Below are 21,254 nucleotides of genomic sequence, written 5' to 3' on the forward strand. Positions count from 1 at the left end.
CGGACTCAGGCGCTCCTCTCCGGCCGAGCTCTGATCCTCTTACCTGGGAACGCAGCTCGGAGAGGATCGGTCGATCTCCCAGGTCGCGAACAGGTTCATCGGTACCGGGACGCGGCCGGCGGGCTCTCCAGCAGCACCGGACCCGGACCCGGACCCAGAGAGGTCCGGGACTCCTCCTCGGTCCGCAGCCATCGTCTCCTCTCCGGCCGGCTGGTCTCTCTGATGCCGCCTGATGCTCCTCCAGATCGGCTTGGAATGAGTGAGCTGGGCGGGGCGGGGCTGGATGGAGAGGGTCACTGATCCAGAATCAGGACCGGAACCAGGACCGGAACACTACCAAAACATCTGTCTACATGATATCATGATAGTGTAAATCATTTATCAAAACAACAATAAAAAGCATTTATAATTGATGATGATGATGACATCATTTAAAGTCATTAATGACAGATAAATATTCTGCTGCTTTTATTCTGAGAAAGAAAATAAGAAATATCTTCTTTAATTAACAGTTAATGGAACAAGTTCACATATTCACATATTTACTGGAACAATGTTTTTCCTTCTGGTCTCTGCTGAGAAAGACATTTTAATCAGAATCAATAAATAAATAACTTACTTTATATGTTTCTGTTTTCTTGTATAATGATATCATAATAATAACATTTAATTGTTTTATCTTGTTTCATACCTGTTGGTATCTCGTTTCAGAAGCTCAAACTGATTCTAATGTGACATCCAGGTTCTGCTGCCACCTTGTGGTCAAACTGCTGTACTGCAACCTCTCAATTAGCAGCCAAAAATTAATTAATTAATTAATATGTCATTTAATGTAGCAAAATAATATCATAAATAAATGTAGGCATTAATTAATTGATCAAATGTGACATAAATTGATATTTCTATTTTAATTTTGCTTCTTTATCTTTGTATTAATTCCCTTATTTATTTACTGTTCTGTTTGATTTCCCTTTTATTTATTTGTGTATTTTTTTTTTTAGATTTGTTTATTCAGTTATTTTTGCATTCATTTTTTATTTATTTATTTATTTATTCATATTTATTTTGAAATGTATATATTCATTTATTTATGCATTTATTTATTTATTTCTGCAGGATTTTTCATTTGCATTTCACCCCTTATTTATTTCCCCAAAGTTATTTATTTCTGTCCTTTTTCTTTGTGCATTTCTGCCTCATTATGAAAATGAGAAGAATAAATACATTTAAAAAAAGCTAATTAAAACAGAAATATCAATTTATGTCACATTTGATCAATTAATTAATTAATGGCTACATTTATTTTTAATATTATCTCTGCTACATTTAATGACATATTTATTATCATGTCATTTATTTATTTATTTATTTATCATGTCATTTATTTATTTATTTATTAATTTAATTCTTATTTTGGCAGGTTCCATATAAAACCACATCACACTGATCATAAACCCGCCTGGAGACACACCACCAACGTTACATCATTTCAGTCTTTAAAAGTCTCGAGTAGTAAACATAAACACAGATTGGATTCCTTAAATAACAGGAGAGGAGAAGGATAGATGATGATAATGATAACCACATATTTATATAATGTTGTGATTGTTATGTACAGCGGGTCAGATCAGATTCTCTGCTCATTGTAGACCTGTATTGGTTTTCAGCCCCACTTTCACATTATTTTATCTCTGTTGTTTGTATAACGGTCCACTGCTCGCTGTCAAACTGCTGTTTAAAGATGTTTCAAGTTAAAGTTTCACTTTTATTCATCATATTATGCAGGTTAGTACAGTATTCAGTATGTGAGCAAAATCTCCAGTTGAAAATCATGTTGAAAATACCTGGATGTCGAAATGATTCAGAAACAAACTCCAGTCTGCATCGGACCAGTCTACCTCGTCTACTGTATCCCACAATGCAAAGCGCTGGACCGCTACAGGCTACAGTTACAGGTGCTATTTCATCACGAAATTCACTTCTGAACATTTTTGAGGAGAGAAATCAACAGTGTAGATTTTGAATATCGACAGGTTTACGATACTAGATGGAGAATCGAGCATTTGCTCCGACATTTTCAGAGTTTAGAAGCTCAACAAACCGCCGTGACAGCTAGCCATAGCGCATGCCGGGGTCGCTACCTCGCCAGTCGTCACGCTCACAGACCGCTATGAGCTGGCTGGAGCTCTCTAGAGACCGGTCTGTAGACCAGAGGCTTTTATTTCCTTGTTTAAATATCTCAACACAGATGTCCATTATAAATTAACAGGAACCTGTGTTTATCTGACTTTATGGAGTTGAAAAGCTCCACAATTGCCCGCGGGTGTAGCTCGTTGGAGAACCGGCCAGTCAGAGCCAGCTTAAGGCATCGGCCATATAGGCGGTCGCCTAGAGATGCACCGATACCACTGTGCAAGTACTTACATTTGGGTACTCGCCAATACCGAGTACCGTTACGAGTACTTCTCTGTGTCCAAACACCCTCGTTAACAGCCAGCTGGAGGGTGTGAGCGACACACGGCAGGCTGGGGAGTCCTGCACACGAGGCGGTGCGCCGCCACCGGCTCTAGGTCGGCTTGGAAAGGCTCGGGGCTCGCTTTACAGCGCTCCCCGCCCGGACCTCGCCGCACCCTGACAGGGCTCCCTGCTCCCGGTGCGACTGTCGACCGCGTCGTGCCGCGGCCCACGTAAAAGATGCCAGGGGTCTGTGGCGATGTCGGCAACCCACCCGACCCGTCTTGAAACATGGACCAAGAAGTCTAATGCACGCGCGAGTCAGAGGGTGCAAGCAAAACCCCGTGGCGCAATGAAAGTGAGGGCCGGCGAGTGCCGGCTGAGGTGGGATCCCGGCCCCGCGGGGTCGGGGGCACCAACGGCTCGTTTCGCCCGCACCGTCGGGGAGGTGGAGCGTGAGGACCCGAAAGACGGGGGCGAGAGGTTAACGTCACGCTACTGTAAAGTGGTATTGGAGCCGTTTTGCGAGTACGATTACATGAGTACAGTATCGGACACGATACACGGTACTGGTATCGGTATCGGTGCATCCATAGCGGTGCCACCTTCTGAACCTTCTGAATTCACGGCGAGCGAGTGGCCGCGTTGATGACGTTTCTATATGCTGATGGCGTGGAACTGGAAGAAAACAAACATCCGAGAGAGAAGAAGAAGAATCATTTACACGAAGACATCGAGGAAAAAGTCTAACTGGAGAGACGACGAGATCCAGGGACTTCTGTCGGGAAGCGCCGAAATCATCGGACAAATTCAAGGAACGACAAGAGACTCGGTCGTTTATGACCAAAAAAAATCCGGTTGTGTGACCGCGGTGTAATCCGCGTCATGTCCTGCCTCCAGCTCGCTCTACGCGCCACAACCTCGCCTTCACCAAACGGAGTATTTATGGTGAGAACGACACAAACAATCTCCTGTTGTGAGTTACAGGTGTGAAAGAGAACCTATACAGATGTTCAGAGTTAATTTGAGGAAACGTCTACAGAAAGGTTCTCCTTGTGATCCGGTAGATGGTTCTGGACCTGCTGTTGGTCATCAGCGAGGGTCACTGTGGAGGGTTGTTTGGTTTTGCTGTCATCACTCTCCTCTTCCTCCTCCTCCTCCTCCTCTTCCTCCTCCGGTATGGTGGTGAAGTCCTCGATCACGACTCTGGGCAGAACCACCTGCTGGATGTTGGACATCTGAACATCGGCCAGCGAGTTCTTCTGGATCTCGGCTCCTCGCTCCGCCGGAGGAGACGCCGGCTGCCGTTTCCTGTACTGCACCAGACTGCAGCTCTTCACCACGATGGCGATCACGTTCTTCCCCATCATGATCGCCGACACTCGGACATCGCCGAACATCAGCAGGTTCCCGCCGCGGATCAGGAGGGTGATGACGTTGATGGCGGCCAGACTGAGGATGGGGTACAGCATCATCTTGTGCGGGACGATGTTGACGCCCTGCATGCTGATCTCGCTCAGGGAGACGCAGGGCAGCACCAGCAGCAGGATGTAGCAGTAGAAGAACATCAGTCCCTCCACCCACAGCGGGAGTCCGTCCCTCTGGAGCTCCCACAGGTTGGCCTGGACGTCCACCACGTCCAGCAGGTCCACCACCACCCAGAAGAGACGGCTCCGGATCTCCTCTCTCTTCTTATACGGCCGCAGATACTCCAGGTGATCGATCGCCGCCAGCGTCACGAACACGATGGGCATGCAGACGGACAGTAGCAGCGTCAGAGCGCCCCTGGCCACGCCGCCGCCGTCCGTCACCTCCACGTCCGCGTTCACGTCCTGAGACTTGTAGTTCTGATACACGAAGTAGACCTTGATCTCCAGCAGGAAGATGTAGAAGAACCAGAGGATCATGGCGTAGCCTCGCCGGGCCGTGTGCACCTCCGACCCGGCCCAGACGGCCACGTACCGCAGCACGACGAGAAAACACGCGTCGCCTGCCAGCACGGTGACGCACACGCCGATCCTCCTGGGACCCGGATTCTGCTCCACCAGGTAGGCGTCCATCAGCGCCAGGCTGGTCACGATGAGGACCGCCGTCAGGCCGACGTAGGGCTGGTTGGCAGCGGATCGGGGGGGAACCATCGCTGCTGCAGTTCCTCTAATGGCCACCAGATGCTGCTGCAAAGAAACTGTTTTCTTTCTTAAAGAGTTTCACGTTGTTATTCCTCCGTTAAATACAAGTACATCCTCAGACGTAGACGTGTCTGTTAATCCGTCCTCCCGGGTTAGATGTTTCTTGTCTGCTGAGGTTAGTAATCGTCCAAACTTCAGGTGAAACAGAACATATCTTCATATGTTCACGTGTCTGTGAGCCAGAACTTCAGATCCTCCTCCTCCTCCTCCGGGTCCAGTCAGGATGGAGCTGTTCGTGTTCGTACCGGAGCTCCGACTGTTTGAAGACTTTTTTCTTTAAAGCTGCGGTGAAAGAAAAAGTTTATTCAGCTCCTCAACGAGCGTCTTCCTTCCTTCAACAGGAACACAGATCCTGATGATGAATCAGAGAGTTGGTGAGTCCATCTGTGGATCATCATCATCATCATCATCATCAGTCCTGAACTCATCTCGTCTGCAGAGAGTTGTCCTCTCGCTGTGATCTCATGAACTACATCTCTCTCCTCCCCTCGGTGTTCACAGAGAGAGAGAGAGAGAGAGAGATGATCGACTCTCCTGCCTCCAGCCAAGAAGATTATTTTATTCTCAGCGTCAGCAGCCTGACCTTGTTTCTGTATCCACACACCAACCAGACCTCCTTTATATATGTGGGACCACATCAGCCTGATCTCACAGAGACGACTCCTTTCCGTTACACGATTTAGAAAAAACATGAACCAGATCCTTCAGGAGACGTTCACAGGTCAATTTACAGTTTATTTAGCTTCTATAACACGTCTTCTTTCAGACCAGTGGAAACGTTTCTTTTATTTATTTTTTCCTAAAGACACCAAAAGTTGCCATCAGATGCTTCACTGACTGTGTTACCAAGAGGACAGAAAGGAGCCGATCAGGCCACCGATCAATAATCAATACAGCCTGACTGTGTGTGTTTTAGAGCAGCTCTGATCTCAGTGACCCAGCTGTTATCTGGGCTGAGCTGTTTATGGAAGAAGAGCACATTAAAAAGTGATGAGAGGATGATCTGGAAACGCAGGAGGAGGAATCTAATTAGCCCGATTACTGGGTCCCTCAGTGGTGCGTTCACTGACTCCCCTCAGTGGTGCGTTCACTGACACCCCTCAGTGGTGCGTTCACTGACTCCCCTCAGTGGTGCGTTCACCGACTCCCCCTCAGTGGTGCGTTCACTGACTCCCCCTCAGTGGTGCGTTCACTGACTCCCCTCAGTGGTGCGTTCACTGACTGACTCCCCCTCAGTGGTGCGTTCATTGACTCCCCTCAGTGGTGCGTTCACTGACTGACTCCCCCTCTGTGGTGCGTTCACTGACTCCCCCTCAGTGGTGCGTTCACTGACTCCCCTTAGTGGTGCGTTCACTGACTGACTCCCCCTCAGTGGTGCGTTCATTGACTCCCCTCAGTGGTGCGTTCACTGACTGACTCCCCTCAGTGGTGCGTTCATTGACTCCCCTCAGTGGTGCGTTCACTGACTCCCCCTTAGTGGTGCGTTCACTGACTGACTCCCCCTCAGTGGTGCGTTCATTGACTCCCCTCAGTGGTGCGTTCACTGACTGACTCCCCCTCACTGGTGCGTTCACTGACTCCCCTCAGTGGTGCGTTCATTGACTCCCCTCAGTGGTGCGTTCACTGACTCCCCCTTAGTGGTGCGTTCATTGACTCCCCTCAGTGGTGCGTTCATTGACTCCCCTCAGTGGTGCGTTCATTGACTCCCCTCAGTGGTGCGTTCACTGACTCCCCTCAGTGGTGCGTTCACTGACTGACTCCCCCTCAGTGGTGCGTTCACTGACTCCCCCTCAGTGGTGCGTTCACTGACTCCCCTCAGTGGTGCGTTCACTGACTCCCCTCAGTGGTGCGTTCACTGACTCCCCTCAGTGGTGCGTTCACTGACTCCCCTCAGTGGTGCGTTCATTGACTCCCCTCAGTGGTGCGTTCACTGACTCCCCTCAGTGGTGCGTTCACTGACTCCCCTCAGGGAATAGAAGTTGAAGCAGTAAAACAGTGATTGTTTCCTGATTGGACTGGTGAATTAAACATGTTATTATTAATATGTGTAAAGAGGAGCAGCTGTGGGAGGAATGTGGCTCATTAAGGCTACAGGCCGAGATGCTGCCTCAAGCTCCTTTTTTCCTGATATAAAGAAGTCGGCGTTCCTACGAGGAACTTCAAAGCCAGCAGGAAGGAAAGGACGAGGCTATTAGCATAGATTAGCATATAGCTACTGATGCTCTCCACGCTGCAGCTGTTAGTTTAAACACTCGTCTCAGGAGACGGAGCGTATACCGACATCTCCATTATTAATCATCCAGTATAGAGAGTATATTTAACGTTCATGTCACTGCTGCTGCCTCTTCCTTCACTAATTATGAACATTTACAATAAATCTCTTTTAGGTCATTGTTTTGGTTTTACGGCACGTTTACCAGTAACTATAGAGGACTGATCAATCGCCAACACGTCATCCAGAGTAGACTCTCATGGCCACGCCCCCTTTAGGAGGAAACCAATCCGTGTCCCTCGTAGACGGTAACAGAGGAAACAGCTGAAACATGTCTCCAAACTTCTACTTTAAACAAAGACTAGTACTACTGGTGCTATAGACCAGACCAGCATGTCTTCATGGCTCCAGGCTATAGACCAGACCAGCATGGCTTCATGGCTCCAGGCTATAGACCAGACCAGCATGGCTTCATGGCTCCGGGCTATAGACCAGACCAGCATGGCTTCATAGCTCCAGGCTATAGACCAGACCATCATGTCTTCATGACTCCAGGCTATAGACCAAACCAGCATGGCTTCATGGCTCCAGGCTATAGACCAGACCAGCATGTCTTTATGGCTCTAAGCGATAGACCAGACCAGCATGGCTTCATTACTCCAGGCTATAGACCAAACCAGCATGGCTTCATGGCTCTAAGCGATAGACCAGACCATCATGTCTTCATGACTCCAGGCTATAGACCAAACCAGCATGGCTTCATGGCTCCAGGCTATAGACCAGACCAGCATGTCTTTATGGCTCTAAGCGATAGACCAGACCAGCATGGCTTCATTACTCCAAGCTATAGACCAGATCAGCATGTCTTCATGGCTCCAGGTCATAGACCAGACCAGCATGGCTTCATGGCTCCGGGCTATAGACCAGACCAGCATGTCTTCATGGCTCCAGGCTACCCTGCCATCCAACTTTAGCAGACAGAACCTGGCTCATCACTGAACATGACATTCCCCCACATGTTCAGGTTCCATTGTCTGTGTTGTCGACACCAGCGCAAACGGGCCTGACGGTGAAGGGTAGTCATTGTAGGCTTCCTGGTAACCTTATGAGAATACACTGTTTACCATTGGCAGAGCATTTTGGCACATTTTTCTTGGGCGCTCCCCACATACTCAGCTGTGCTGCTCATCCCACAAATGCATGATCCTTACAAGTTGGACATCATTGCGAAGGTAATTAAACAGGCTTTCCAACGATGTAAAATACAATGACCATTAGCATTGTAACAACAGAGAAATAATCCACCAAACACAAGTTTCCGAACTTTTTTCCCCCAGTTTATATATATATATATACATATATATATATGTATATATATGTATATATATATATGAAATCTATCAATCTAAACTATTAGTTAGTTCTATTATCTGTTGGTGGTTTCCACACAGACAAACATCTCCTCATACCACTACAAAGAGACTCAAAGGGATCTATAAAATCTAAAATATTTGTGGTAGACAGCAATTGCAAAATGTCCTGTAATGTAAACTGGAGGATAAATGTATACGAGAGGTAATAAATATAGAGGGATGTAAACAGGAAGTGAAACACAGATATAACACACAGATAGATAGATAGATAGATAGATAGATAGATAGATAGATAGACTTTATTGATCCAAAATTGGGAAATTATTGTGTAACAGCCGCAGGTTATCCAGGCAATGCACCGGAACAATAAATAAAATGTACATATCAACACTAAAGAGATATATGTAATACACAATATAAAAAAAATTACAATACACTATAAATATAACCGACTACTAAAACTAACAAAATAAAAAGTATAAAAATAGAATAACCCCAACAACAAGTGTGGAAGTTACAATGTTTTCTTTAATATATATATATATATATATATATATATGTATAATCTATCTATCTAAATTTTAGGTCTAATGTTAGGTCTATTATCTGTTGGTGGTTTCCACACAGACAAACATCTCCTCATACCATGGATCATGGTTGTATTGATCATACCATGGATATATTGTATCAGCTTCACACCACGTGATCTGGTGACGTGCTCGGTGACGTGTTCTGGTGACGTGTTCGGTGATCACGTGGTGTGTCGGTCAGCTGACTCGTCTTCCGGGTTCCTGGTCGGTGTTTACTTTGTGAGCTGCTCGTCTTCCTCTTTCTGGATCTGAACTGGAGGTAAAGTCTTCATCTCACCGTGGTCAGGTGAAACTACCGGCTCCGGTTTAACATTCAGAGAGTAAACTGAGACTATAAACATTATATAAACTATAAATACTATAATACAGTCCGCTGCAGAGAGACTCTGGTCTAAGTTTCAGCTCGTTGAATTCATGAATAAGTTAATATATTTATGGATTTATTGGGTTTATAATGTCGGTTCTGAGACCTGGACGTGTTGTCAGGTTTGGGTTTAGTGGTTCTGAACCCAGAGGAGAAGAATCAGCTCTCAGATCATCTCTAGTAAAACATACTACTATACATACTACTATACAGTACTACTATAGTATACTACTATACAATACTACTATAGTATACTACTATACAGTACTACTAATAAAGGTCCTGCAAAGTTTTACAGAAGTCAAAGTACAGAAATATTCTCAGCAAAATGTATTTAAAGTTACTAGTTACAGAGAACTTTAATTCTGTGTTGGTTCTGGCGGTTCCTCTGGACTGAAGCGGTACTGAGCACCAGAGTCCCTTAAGAGAACCTCTGGTTCTACCGCAGCAGGGTCTGACACGCTGCCCGAGCAGTCCTGGTCCTGGTTCTGGTTCTGCCGTGACAAAGAGATACAAAACAACCACAAAGAGACACAAAACAACCACAAAGAGACACAAAACAACCACAAAGAGACACAAAATGACCACAAAGAGACACAAAACAACCACAAAGAGACACAAAACAACCACAAAGAGACACAAAACGACCTCAAAGAGATAAAAAAAACAACCACAAAGAGACACAAAACAACCACAAAGAGACACAAAACGACCTCAAACAGATAAAAAAAAACAACCACAAAGAGACACAAAACGACCTCAAAGAGATAAAAAAACAACCACAAAGAGACACAAAACGACCACAAAGAGACACAAAACAACCACAAAGAGACACAAAACGACCACAAAGACATAAAAAAACAACCACAAAGAGACACAAAACGACCACAAAGAGACACAAAACAACCACAAAGAGACACAAAACGACCACAAAGAGACACAAAACAACCACAAAGAGACACAAAACGACCACAAAGAGACACAAAACAACCACAAAGAGACACAAAACGACCACAAAGAGACACAAAACAACCACAAAGAGACACAAAACGACCACAAAGAGATAAAAAAACAACCACAAAGAGACACAAAACGACCACAAAGAGATAAAAAAACAACCACAAAGAGACACAAAACGACCACAAAGAGACACAAAACAACCACAAAGAGACACAAAACGACCACAAAGAGATAAAAAAACAACCACAAAGAGACACAAAACGACCACAAAGACATAAAAAAACAACCACAAAGAGACACAAAACGACCACAAAGAGACACAAAACAACCACAAAGAGACACAAAACGACCTCGAAGAGATAAAAAGAACAACCACAAAGAGACACAAAACAACCACAAAGAGACACAAAGCAACCACAAAGAAACACAGACTTAAAGAGACACAAAACAACCACAAAGAGACACAAAACAACCACAAAGAAACACAAAAAAACACAGAGACTTAAAGAGACACAAAACAACCACAAAGAGACACAAAACAACCACAAAGAGACTTAAAGCGACCACAAAGAGACACAGAACAACCACAAAGAGACTTAAAGCGACCAATCAGTGGGTGTTTGTCTGCTCAGCTGTCGTCTGGTCGGGTTGTTTCTGTGTTGAACTAACAGCTGTGATGGTTCTTTCAGTCAGAGCCGTGTGGAGAAGCCATGGACGCCTCGGAGAGCGACGAGGACTCATATAACGAGAGGACGGCGTTGGTCCCGTCTGAGAATCCAGTGGTGCCGTCCTACAGACCAGATGATGACCTCAGCCCCCCCAACGACACCCCAGTAAAGGTCAGGTTTCTGTTTCTTACATGCCAGTCTTCAGTGACGTATCGTAACGATCATACTTTGATGTATTTCCTGTTGAACTGACGCTGAATGTCGCCCTCTGGTGGTCCAGCCTGCGGTGACCAGGAGGGCGGGTCCAGCTGCTGTGGACGGTGGCGGTGGCGTTGGCGGTGGCGGTGGGGGCGGAGGCGGAGGCGGAGGCTCAGATCAGGAGGTGGATGCAGACGATGAGGAGCTCACTCTGAAGTACGGCGCCAAACACGTCATCATGCTGTTCATCCCCGTCACCCTCTGCATGGTGGTGGTGGTCGCCACCATCAAGTCCGTCAGCTTCTACACAGAGAAGACCGACCAGCAGCTGTAGGTCCACGCTTCAGCCGCTACATGTTCGCCTCCTCCGCCCACCCACAGCTAACGACCATGTTTATCCCCCGCAGGATCTACACGCCGTTCACGGAGAACACCGCGTCTGTCGGCCGCCGGCTCCTCAACTCCGTCCTCAACACCATCATCATGATCAGCGTCATCGTGGTCATGACCATCTTCCTGGTCGTCCTCTACAAGTATCGCTGCTACAAGGTCAGTTAAAAAAAAATCATAACTTTATGCAAATGAGCTCGTCCAGCGCGACGTGTCCAGCTCACCAAACCTTGACCAAGCTGTGAGACTAGACTCAGCAGTGACATCACCGATTTCTCGCCTCAAACATTTTCATATTTTGGTGGATCGTTTAGACGGAATAACAGAAAGTTTACGAGCAGGCCGCCATGTTGTTTCCTGTTTGAAACGGCGAGCAGAGAACCAGGGACCAATCGGGTGCATTCAACAATAGTGAATGTCACCAGTGGGTCACTGTGGCGCAGCGCGTCCCCTAGCGTCCTCTCCGGTTCTGGTGGACATGTAGCGTAAAGCCGTGAAAGTCTTAAACGTTTACGCGTCGCCGTAGTTTAACTTCCTGCTGCTAGACGGCGCTGATTTGATGTTTGTGTTGTTCAGTTCATCCACGGCTGGCTCATCCTGTCCTCCCTCATGCTGCTCTTCTGGTTCAGCTTCATGTACCTGGGGTGAGTCCTGCTCTGGCATCACGTGTGTTAACCTGCAGATAAACACGTCGTCTGACTTCCTGTCTGGGATGTTTTTTAAAGTGTTGCACGCTGAGGAAACATGTCACCAGCTCAGCTGCATCATGGTGCTCTTCCTGTTTCCCAGTGAGGTGTTTAAGACGTACAACCTGGCGGTGGACTACCCCACGGTGGGGGTGATCATCTGGAACTTCGGGGCGGTGGGGATGATCTGTATCCACTGGAAGGGCCCCCTCCAGCTGCAACAGGCCTACCTCATCCTCATCAGCGCCCTCATGGCCCTCGTCTTCATCAAATACCTGCCCGAGTGGTCGGCCTGGGTCATCCTGGGTGCCATCTCCATCTACGGTGAGTCACCGTACCTGTGAACGGTGTCTCATTCAAACCTGAAAACATCAATTATTATTATTATTATTATTATTATTCTTATAACTCTCACTACCGCTGGAACACGCTGCTGTATAACGGCACCGACACCCTGTGATAGTAGGAAATATAAATAGGAAATATCAGGTCACAGAACGTTTAGATGATGTGGATATTTCAGTCTGTGTTTCAGCCGTCCCATCATGCCTTGCTCTGGTTGTTTGTGTTGTTGCAGACCTGGTGGCCGTCCTGTCTCCTAAAGGTCCTCTCAGGATGTTGGTGGAGACGGCTCAGGAACGCAACGAGCCCATCTTCCCCGCCCTCATCTACTCCTGTGAGTCCATTCAGCTTTTAAATGTTCAGCAGAAGAAATAATCCTTCAAGAGCAGCTTGACAGGTTGCCGTGGCAACGCTCTGATGTTGAGGAGGGGGGGGGGGGGGGAGGCTATTGCCATGGATACCAACAACAGTTGGAATATTTAAACTCACACAAATTAAACATGATGATTCGCATCTATTCGCCTCTTTGTCTTTAATATAATAGAATATATAATCTTTGTATCGTCTTTGGATGTAATTTCGCAGCACAAGAGGTGGATTATATTAGATTTAACATTTAGGCAACGTTTGAATTGTTTTTTATATTAAAAACAAAAATATTTTCAACAATTAAACTTCTTTTGATGTGTTTGTGTTCAGCTGCCATGATGTGGACGGTGGGGATGGCGAGCCCGGTGGACGCTCAGCGCTCCGGAAACGAAACAGGTTACAACACCACAAACAGCTATTCACTGCAATGAATCATGGGAAATGAGAGAGGGTGGACACAATAATATGAACACCAGTAAATCTGATGATTCAACCTAATGGCTGTAGTTTATATCATTATATTAAATTATTTATATGTTTCTGTTATTATGACCACAAGTTTCTTTTAACAGTGTGATGAACGACAGTATGGAGGATCAGTAATGACCACTTCATTTATCATTTAAAAAAATGCTAATTGAGTTATTAAGTTTGCATTACAAAATGTTTTTCTAAATAAAATAAAAAACTGTAAAATTAATTTTACAGTTTACACTTTTGTGAAACAAATTATAAATAAATACATTTTTAATCAGTTAAATAACGGAATAAAATCACTGATTTGCAAATTTCATGGTAATTGCTTTTATATTATTTTAATGCAAATTTAATTAGCCAAAAATTCTTTCTTTTTATAAAAGTGTTATAAAGTATGACGTGTTTTTTTTATTTATTAATTGAGTTAATTAGTTTCTAAATTATGAAATTCACACACTGATGATCCAGATGTGTTTATCTTCCTGCCACCATTTTTTGTTTTTCAGACGAGGAGGCGGAGCAGAGCAGTGGGGGGGCGGAGCCTGAGAGCAGACAGACCCGGTCGTTTCCAGAGGATGACCTGGAGGAGGACCGTGAGTTTAAATCCCAGAAATAAAACACACTGTGGGACATTAAAGGTGTGATTGGTGTCTCTGTAGGAGATTAAAGGTGTGATTGGTGTCTTTGTGAGACATTAAAGGTGTGATTGATGTCTCTGTAGAACATTAAAGGTGTGATTGGCGTCTCTGTGGGACATTAAAGGTGTGATTCATGTCTCTGTAGGAGGTCAAAGGTGTGATTGGTGTCTCTGTGGGACATTAAAGGTGTGATTGGTGTCTCTGTGGGACATTGAAGGTGTGATTGGTGTCTCTGTAGGACATTAAAGGTGTGATTGGTGTCTCTGTAGGACATTAAAGGTGTGATTGGTGTATCTGTTGGAGGTCAAAGGTGTGATTGGTGTCTCTGTAGGACATTAAAGCCGTGATTGGTGTCTGTAGGACATTAAAGGTGTGATTGGTGTCTCTGTAGGAGATTAAAGGTGTGATTCATGTCTCTGTAGGAGATTAAAGCCGTGATTGGTGTCTGTAGGACATTAAAGGTGTGATTGGTGTCTGTAGGACATTAAAGGTGTGATTGGTGTCTCTGTAGGAGATTAAAGGTGTGATTCATGTCTCTGCAGGAGGGGTGAAGCTCGGTCTCGGTGATTTCATCTTCTACAGCGTTCTGGTTGGAAAAGCTGCAGCGACGGGTGGAGACTGGAACACCACACTCGCCTGCTTCGTCGCCATTCTTATCGTAAGTTGTACGCTGTACCTGTAACACACCTGTTGTCCAGCTGTAACACAACTGTTCTCCAGCAGCTGTAACACACCTGTTCTACACCTGTAACACACCTCCACTTGTTGTCCAGCTGTAACACACCTGTTCTCCACCTGTAACTCACCTGTTCTCCACCTGTAACTCACCTGTTGTCCACCTGTAACACACCTGTTCTCCAGCAGCTGTAACACTCCTGTTCTACACCTGTAACACACCTGTTCTCCAGCAGCTGTAACACACCTGTTCTCCAGCAGCTGTAACACACCTGTAACTCACCTGTAACTCACCTGTTGTCCAGCAGCTGTAACACACCTGTAACTCACCTGTAACTCAACTGTTGTCCAGCAGCTGTAACACACCTGTTCTCCACATGTAACACACCTGTTCTCCAGCAGCTGTAACACACCTGTAACACACCTGTTCTCCACCTGTAACTCACCTGTTGTCCACCTGTAACACACCTGTTCTCCAGCAGCTGTAACACACCTGTTCTCCACATGTAACACACCTGTTCTCCAGCAGCTGTAACACACCTGTAACTCACCTGTTGTCCAGCAGCTGTAACACACCTGTAACTCACCTGTAACTCACCTGTAACTCACCTGTTGTCCAGCAGCTGTAACACACCTGTTCTCCACATGTAACACACCTGTTCTCCAGCAGCTGTAACACACCTGTAACACACCTGTAACTCACCTATTGTCCACCTGTTGTCCACCTGTCTCAGGGTCTGTGCCTGACGCTGCTGCTGTTGGCCATCTTTAAGAAAGCTCTGCCGGCGCTGCCCATCTCCATCACCTTCGGCCTCGTCTTCTACTTCTCCACAGACTTCCTGGTTCAGCCCTTCATGGACAACCTGGCTGATCACCAGTTTTACATCTGAGAGGAAGCCCCGCCCACCTCACCTGCCGCCGCCTCCTCGTCATCGTCTTTATCTTCATCATCGTTATCTTCCTCATCATCCCACGGGGCCGCCGCCAACTCTCGATTGTAACGTACAAAGACTATGTCCTGCGCCCGTCTTCTACTCATCTTTAAACGTCTGTTTGGGGAACCAAACCACAGGAAGTGATTCGATGCAGACAGAGGAAGCCGGCGTGGCGGCGGCACGTTACCTGCTCAGGTGTGTTCCTGATCACCTGCTGACGAATAGTTTAAAGATCCCGTAAAGTCTCTGAATCTTACGCTCGCTGTGATGGCTGCATGTGATTGGCCGACGCTCCCGTCAGTCAACGCCAACAAGCTGCGGGTTGTTATCGACTGTCCTGATTGGTTCCCACAGCCTGCTACACGGTGAAGGCGTCATGTGACCTGACGCCACCGCTGTGATGCAGGTTGTTCACTCTTTAACACTAAACCAGCTGATTTATATAATTAACATTTTATTAATAATTAGGAATAATCACGGCGTGAGGCGGAGCGCTAAACGACCTTATCAGAACGCTACAGCGAACGTAAAATGAGACTAAACATCACAGCAGAACGTGAGATTCTGAACTAAAATCCAAACTTTAATATTTCTTCGGTGGAACAAGTTTGTAAATTTATCACCAACGGTTAAATGTTATTTTATTTTTATTTGACAGAATATTAATGTTGTAAATGTACCAACATTTAAACTCAGATTAGCGTTGATGAATTCAGCTAAACCTTTTTAAACAGAACCAACTATCTGCTGCTCACAGCCCAATAAAACCAGAGATTAAAAAAAAAGAATAAATACTACGAACGCTGAAACACGTTTATATTTTATTTTTTCATTTCACTTCTTCGATCTGCAAAATAAAACCTGCAAGCGTCAACAGATCTGATTCAATCAGTAACTATTGTTATGATCAGTTATTAGTTTATAGTTATTTTCTAAATGAACACATTAAACGCTCTCTGGTTCCAGGTTTAGATGCTTTTCTGTCGTATATGTATAGTAAATGAAATAGATTTGCTTTTCACAATAAAAGCTCGTTGAATACATCATCATTTGGGTTGTGAGAAATTATAACAGCACATTTTTCACAATTTTCTACGCAAACGTTTTATCATCGTCCACTCAGATGGTTTTGGGTTTTTATTAAATGATAATAAATGTTTCAGCTCCGTTGTTCTGAACGAGGAGCATCAGGTCCGCTGTTGGACCGGAAACATAATCAGGGATCTGGAGAATAACGTCGGAATATGATGAGTAAAACTAATTTCATAAGAGAAGAAAGATGATATTTAGAGGAAGAAATGTTGTTATATTTCAATGTAACGAGAACAAAATGCAGAGTATTCACTCGGTCTTATGCCTTTACTTTGAAAATATCACAACTTTATTCTTGAAATATTCTGACTTTCTAGAGAAATTATGACTTTTTGTTTCTTAGGATTTGTTTCTTGAAATATGACAACTTTTCTTCCCGAAATATTTCAAAATGTTCTTGTAATATTTGGACTTTATTCTCAAAATCTCACATTATGTTCCTAATTTTCTGCTGTAATATTTGAAACAGAACATCTATATTTGGATGTTTACAAAACAAGATATTATCAAGTTGTTTTTTACATTTTGTTTCACCGTTCAAACATTATTAGCTTTATTAACACCAGCCGACTGTCTGACGGGGTCTTTATATATATTTGGTAGAAATGATTCAGGTGTTATTTACTATTTTATTTTGTAACTGAAACATGTTGATGAGATTTTGGTTTATTTCGTTGTTCTGTGCAATAAGGTCAAACTGTCAGACTTCTGTCACGAGCTGAAGAAATAAAAAATGATTCTATCAAACTTTCAATTTTTCTGTTGGAGCTTTTTGTTAGTCTCTTTTAGCTCCTTGTTTTGGTTTCAGAGCCCGTTTCCTGTCTGGTTCAGTCTCAGCTGTTTTCAGAATAAAAGCTTTGAAAAAGACCATCTTGGTTTTTAGCCAGGTAATTAACTGTGATGAAGTGAAAACACACTGTGAAAGTTGTAAGATGAAAACACGGACAACTCCCAGACCAGACAACGCCGTGGTAGCGACCTGTCAATCACAAGGTAGCCCCGCCCTAAAGCATCCCCTGCTTTATGGTCTATCTGACTCTATCATGCTGTATTGAAGAAGACTTGAAACTAGCGATTGAGACCATGAACTCATGTTTACAATGTTTACTGAGGTAATAAATCAAGAGAGAAGTAGAAGCTCATTTTCTCATAGACTTCTATTCAACCAGAGGAGTCGCCCCCTGCTGGCTGGTAGAGAGGACGCAGGTTTAAGGCTTCACTTCTCAGACCCGGAGGTCGATCACTGAGAACAACAGAACGTATTTATATTTTGGTTTTGGTGTCATCTTAATGGAAATATGACTCAAAATATTACAACTTTTTTTTCTCATACATTTCTGATTTTATTCTCCAAATATAGAATAAAGTCCCAAAGAGCCAGCTCCTCTTTCACATCATCAACATGTTTATTGTGGATAAAAAAAAACAGTCTAGCATTAACAAACACACGTTTCTATTGTATGAAATGACTTCAGAGTTTAATTTCTCTCTTCAAACTGGGATTTGTTCTTCAGCAGGAACGCTGCCAGATACTCGATGGGGTTCGGAGGTCTGGAGGAGAAAAACAAAACACTTCATTTATTACATGTGTATTTAAAACCTGCTGAGCTCTGGTTGGCAAAACACCAACACAAAGAACAAATGATCCGTTGAACTGTTGTTCATGATGACAAAGAGATTAAATCTACATGATAATGTGAATGAACTAATTACTTAATGAAAAGTTGAATTCCTCTACAATCCACTGAGAGTTCGACAGGAAGCAACAAGAAAACAGCTGAAACATGAGCAGGCGTCGCTCACGTTTCTAAAATGGAAGCTAACGTTAGCGTGACCGACAGTCGGCCATCTTTCATGTCGCTCTCAGAAGGAAGGAGTCAGTTCACAATCAAACATCTATATAAATCAATATAACATATATATAACAATAATATCAGCAGATCACACACGTCTTCATCTGAACATGCTCCTCTCATTCATTTAGAATGAGAAAAACAACACAGCGGCCTGAAACAGAAACAAAACCCGACGTCAGGCTACGGTGGACAATCACTCAACCGCCGATCCAGAGCTGCAACCCAGCCACGAGGAAACTAAAGACGTTTGTCGTCACAGTTAATACGGGTGGAAAACAATTGATTCACATATGTGTTATGAGATTTTTTTACGATTTCTAATCGATGTTTTAACGGCAGAATTGATATATTTGCTTCATCTGAGTCTATGTGGACGTAGAAGGAAGTCACCGCTTTTATTGTGGTAGTCTGAGTAACGTGACGTCATATCCGTTCCGTATCCGTCAACCAAAACAAACCTCAGAGAGTCTAAAACGTTGGAGGGTCAGCGTGGATACAACCTGCACCCTCACATATTAAATCCAGCGTGGTAAACACTACACATCCAGTAAAGGATGGAAACACTTTGGGTTTCACACATTGACAGGAAAAGCAGAGCTAGACAGAGCAGAGCTAAAGCTGCATGCTAACTCTGTCACGGGCAGGAAATGTTATGGTGTGGCGGTAACGTGGCGGTAACGTGGCGGTAACGTGGCGGTCGAGCCGGCAGTGAACAACAGTGGAACATTAGTGAGCATGTAAACGTGCTCAGACTGACAGAACTAATCAGATTCTTCATGATAACGTCGGCTTTATTACGGAGCGTTCTGTTTTCTACTTCCTCATCGGTGATGGAGGCTCTGACAGGCTAAACCCAGGGCCTATAAAGTGTGTAGCGTGTGGCGTTCCCACCTGTCCTTGGCGAGCACCGATAGACCCTGTAGCAGGATCGGGACCACCGTCTGGTCCAGGTACGCTCGGGTCGGCAGCGCCTGCAGGTCCACCTTCTGCTTGGACATCTTCTCTGCGCTCGCCTTCTCGTTCTCCACCGTCCTCTGAGGAGCAGCAGCAAAGCATGCTGGGAGTCTGCCTTCACCCCCTCATTACACAGTGCACAGTGTGTGTGTGAGTGTGTGTGTGTGTGTGTGTGTGTGTGTTACCTGGATGTTTTCCGTCAGGCCGTATTCTGCGTGAGGGTTTTCAGACACCTGCAGGAAGATTCATGTTCACTGGTTTGAAATAAAAACTTTAAAAACAAACGACTCGTCGTCGTCATCATCGTCATCATCGTCATCGTCATCTTCAACAATTAGTTTATTAATTCATCAATGTAACAATAACGATAATAAACATTGGCTTCACTTCTCAGACCCGGAGGAAGACCACGTCCTGACCTCCGTCTCTACAGGACGTCACTAAATGTTGGACTGCTCCTTTAATCAGTATTATGTACAGGGTGTTGTAGTACTGCGTAGTACTGCGTAGTACTGTGTAGTACTGCGTAGTAGTGTGTAGTAGTGTGTAGTACTGCGTAGTAGTGTGCAGTACTGCGTAGTAGTGTGTAGTAGTGCGTAGTAGTGCGTAGTAGTGCGTAGTAGTGTGTAGTAGTGTCTAGTACTGCGTAGTAGTGCGTAGTAGTGCGTAGCAGTGTGTAGTAGTGTCTAGTACTGCGTAGTAGTGTGTAGTACTCACAGGAGTGTGTCCCTCCATGGACTGATCTGCGTCTGTGTGATCTGAAAGACAAACCAGACAGTTTTTAGTTCTCTTCAGTCTGAAATCAGAGCAGCTACTAAATGAACCGTCCGTTTGTTGTTTCAACTTTCAGTCAAACTTTTAAAGGTGATCGTTGCTCTACTGTTAATCTTACAAACAGTCCCTTTAAGTGAGAACAGGTGTGTGTGGGGGATGTTATGTCTGTTAAAGTAAATCCTGTTTTGAATATATTGCATAATAATGCTGATGTTTGTTCTAAAATGTGACTAATAAGTTTTTTTATTCCAGTTTGTGTCTTCTTCCAACAGAGAACGAGACTAAACCACCAAACCTCCCATAGATCCAGTCGATTCAGTCTTTACTGCTCTCTAATACAACTAATACTGCTAATGATAATGCGGTTGATACTCTATTTAGCCCTTTACACTGATGTAAAGCCATCCGGAGAGCATCAGACTGGAACAGAAGCAGAGTCTACTGATGTAAAGCCATCCGGAGAGCATCAGACTGGAACAGAAAGTCTTCGTTCATTGAGCTGAGCTGCTGAAGCTGCGTTAGCTTGTTAGCTTAGCATCAGATGAACGCGCTCTGTCCGGGACATTACCGGTAAAATGAAGCTCTGTTGTTCAAACTGAGTCACCGAATCATCAAATCGAACCGGAAACACGCAGCAAAGAAACAAACAATCAATACAAACCGGTGATAACCTGATCAAAACCTTATCAATAATCAACAATCAACTCACCGTCCGCCATGTTTGTTGTGGATATTAACGTAAGATGTGTGACGTAGCGACGCAGATTACGCAGCCGCACGTCGATACTGTTCAACGGTTACGTACAAGTGGCGTAACCCCAACGACGCGCATGTTTCCAGTTTGTGCAGACGTACTTCAAAATAAAAGCACGGACGTCGATGTAATCAATTAGTTTTTATGTGTTTCTCTTAATATTCAAGTATTCCGTGAAAACTTTGGTCTCATTCAAATAATAAACACGCATTTACTCACAGACAGGTGATCTGTATATTCTGCATTCACTAATTGACCCTCATCACAAGGGTAATTAGACAAAAATTAAGATTTTTATTTTCAT

At 44.5% G+C, this 21,254-nt stretch overlaps 5 protein-coding genes across 9 annotated transcripts in view; 1 reads left to right on the plus strand and 4 right to left on the minus strand.

Moving 5' to 3' along the window:
* Positions 1-351, minus strand: part of LOC119484991 (phosphofurin acidic cluster sorting protein 1-like) — a 25,172-nt gene extending 24,821 nt beyond the window's left edge. Inside the window, exon 1 of one of the 3 annotated variants that reach the window (XM_037764217.1) lies at positions 44-351. In XM_037764217.1, the coding sequence (XP_037620145.1) occupies positions 44-192 (149 nt within the window). In that variant the 5' untranslated portion in view covers positions 193-351. The remainder of the gene's footprint in view (positions 1-43) is intronic. The other 2 variants (XM_037764216.1, XM_037764218.1) reach the window with 2 other exon arrangements.
* The window catches only part of LOC119484981 (NACHT, LRR and PYD domains-containing protein 12-like), a 956,516-nt gene that overhangs the window by 520,250 nt on the left and 415,012 nt on the right, over positions 1-21,254 (minus strand). The gene's annotated exons all lie outside the window — the stretch shown is intronic.
* LOC119485019 (transmembrane protein 121-like) lies at positions 2,913-5,127 on the minus strand. Its single transcript, XM_037764286.1, has one exon. The coding sequence runs from the start codon at positions 4,590-4,592 to the stop codon at positions 3,474-3,476; it is 1,119 nt and encodes a 372-aa protein (XP_037620214.1). The 5' UTR covers positions 4,593-5,127; the 3' UTR covers positions 2,913-3,473.
* psen2 (presenilin 2) lies at positions 8,897-17,366 on the plus strand. 2 transcript variants are annotated; one of them, XM_037764280.1, is made up of 11 exons: positions 8,897-9,077; positions 10,832-10,981; positions 11,091-11,338; positions 11,416-11,557; positions 11,975-12,042; positions 12,188-12,408; positions 12,662-12,760; positions 13,126-13,191; positions 13,779-13,865; positions 14,453-14,568; positions 15,320-17,366. In XM_037764280.1, exons 2-11 carry the CDS (start codon positions 10,853-10,855, stop codon positions 15,473-15,475), a joined length of 1,332 nt encoding a protein of 443 aa, XP_037620208.1. In that variant the 5' UTR covers positions 8,897-9,077; positions 10,832-10,852; the 3' UTR covers positions 15,476-17,366. The 2 variants fall into 2 exon arrangements, with proteins under 2 accessions (XP_037620208.1, XP_037620209.1); XM_037764281.1 differs by lacking the exon at positions 8,897-9,077 and adding an exon at positions 9,082-9,104.
* On the minus strand, positions 17,995-21,006 carry dpy30 (dpy-30 histone methyltransferase complex regulatory subunit). 2 transcript variants are annotated; one of them, XM_037764318.1, is made up of 5 exons: positions 20,906-21,006; positions 20,140-20,180; positions 19,608-19,655; positions 19,360-19,502; positions 17,995-18,163 (listed from the first exon to the last, which is right to left on the minus strand). In XM_037764318.1, exons 1-5 carry the CDS (start codon positions 20,913-20,915, stop codon positions 18,091-18,093), a joined length of 315 nt encoding a protein of 104 aa, XP_037620246.1. In that variant the 5' UTR covers positions 20,916-21,006; the 3' UTR covers positions 17,995-18,090. The 2 variants fall into 2 exon arrangements, with proteins under 2 accessions (XP_037620246.1, XP_037620247.1); XM_037764319.1 differs by lacking the exon at positions 20,906-21,006 and adding an exon at positions 20,765-20,883.

This window comes from Sebastes umbrosus, chromosome 3 (genome assembly GCF_015220745.1).
Source record: "Sebastes umbrosus isolate fSebUmb1 chromosome 3, fSebUmb1.pri, whole genome shotgun sequence".
NCBI lineage: Eukaryota > Metazoa > Chordata > Actinopteri > Perciformes > Sebastidae > Sebastes > Sebastes umbrosus.

Excerpts from the sequence above, each read along its gene's own strand:
- LOC119485019 (XM_037764286.1), bottom strand. The coding sequence starts at position 4,592 with ATGGTTCCCCCCCGATCCGCTGCCAACCAGCCCTACGTCGGCCTGACG.
- psen2 (XM_037764280.1), top strand. The coding sequence starts at position 10,853 with ATGGACGCCTCGGAGAGCGACGAGGACTCATATAACGAGAGGACGGCG. Across the intron at positions 13,192-13,778 it reads GCGCTCCGGAAACGAAACAG|ACGAGGAGGCGGAGCAGAGC; the intron begins GTTACAACACCA and ends TTTGTTTTTCAG. Across the intron at positions 13,866-14,452 it reads GGATGACCTGGAGGAGGACC|GAGGGGTGAAGCTCGGTCTC; the intron begins GTGAGTTTAAAT and ends ATGTCTCTGCAG.
- dpy30 (XM_037764318.1), bottom strand. Across the intron at positions 19,503-19,607 it reads GCCTGACGGAAAACATCCAG|AGGACGGTGGAGAACGAGAA; the intron begins GTAACACACACA and ends GCTGCTCCTCAG. Across the intron at positions 18,164-19,359 it reads TCGGTGCTCGCCAAGGACAG|ACCTCCGAACCCCATCGAGT; the intron begins GTGGGAACGCCA and ends TTTCTCCTCCAG.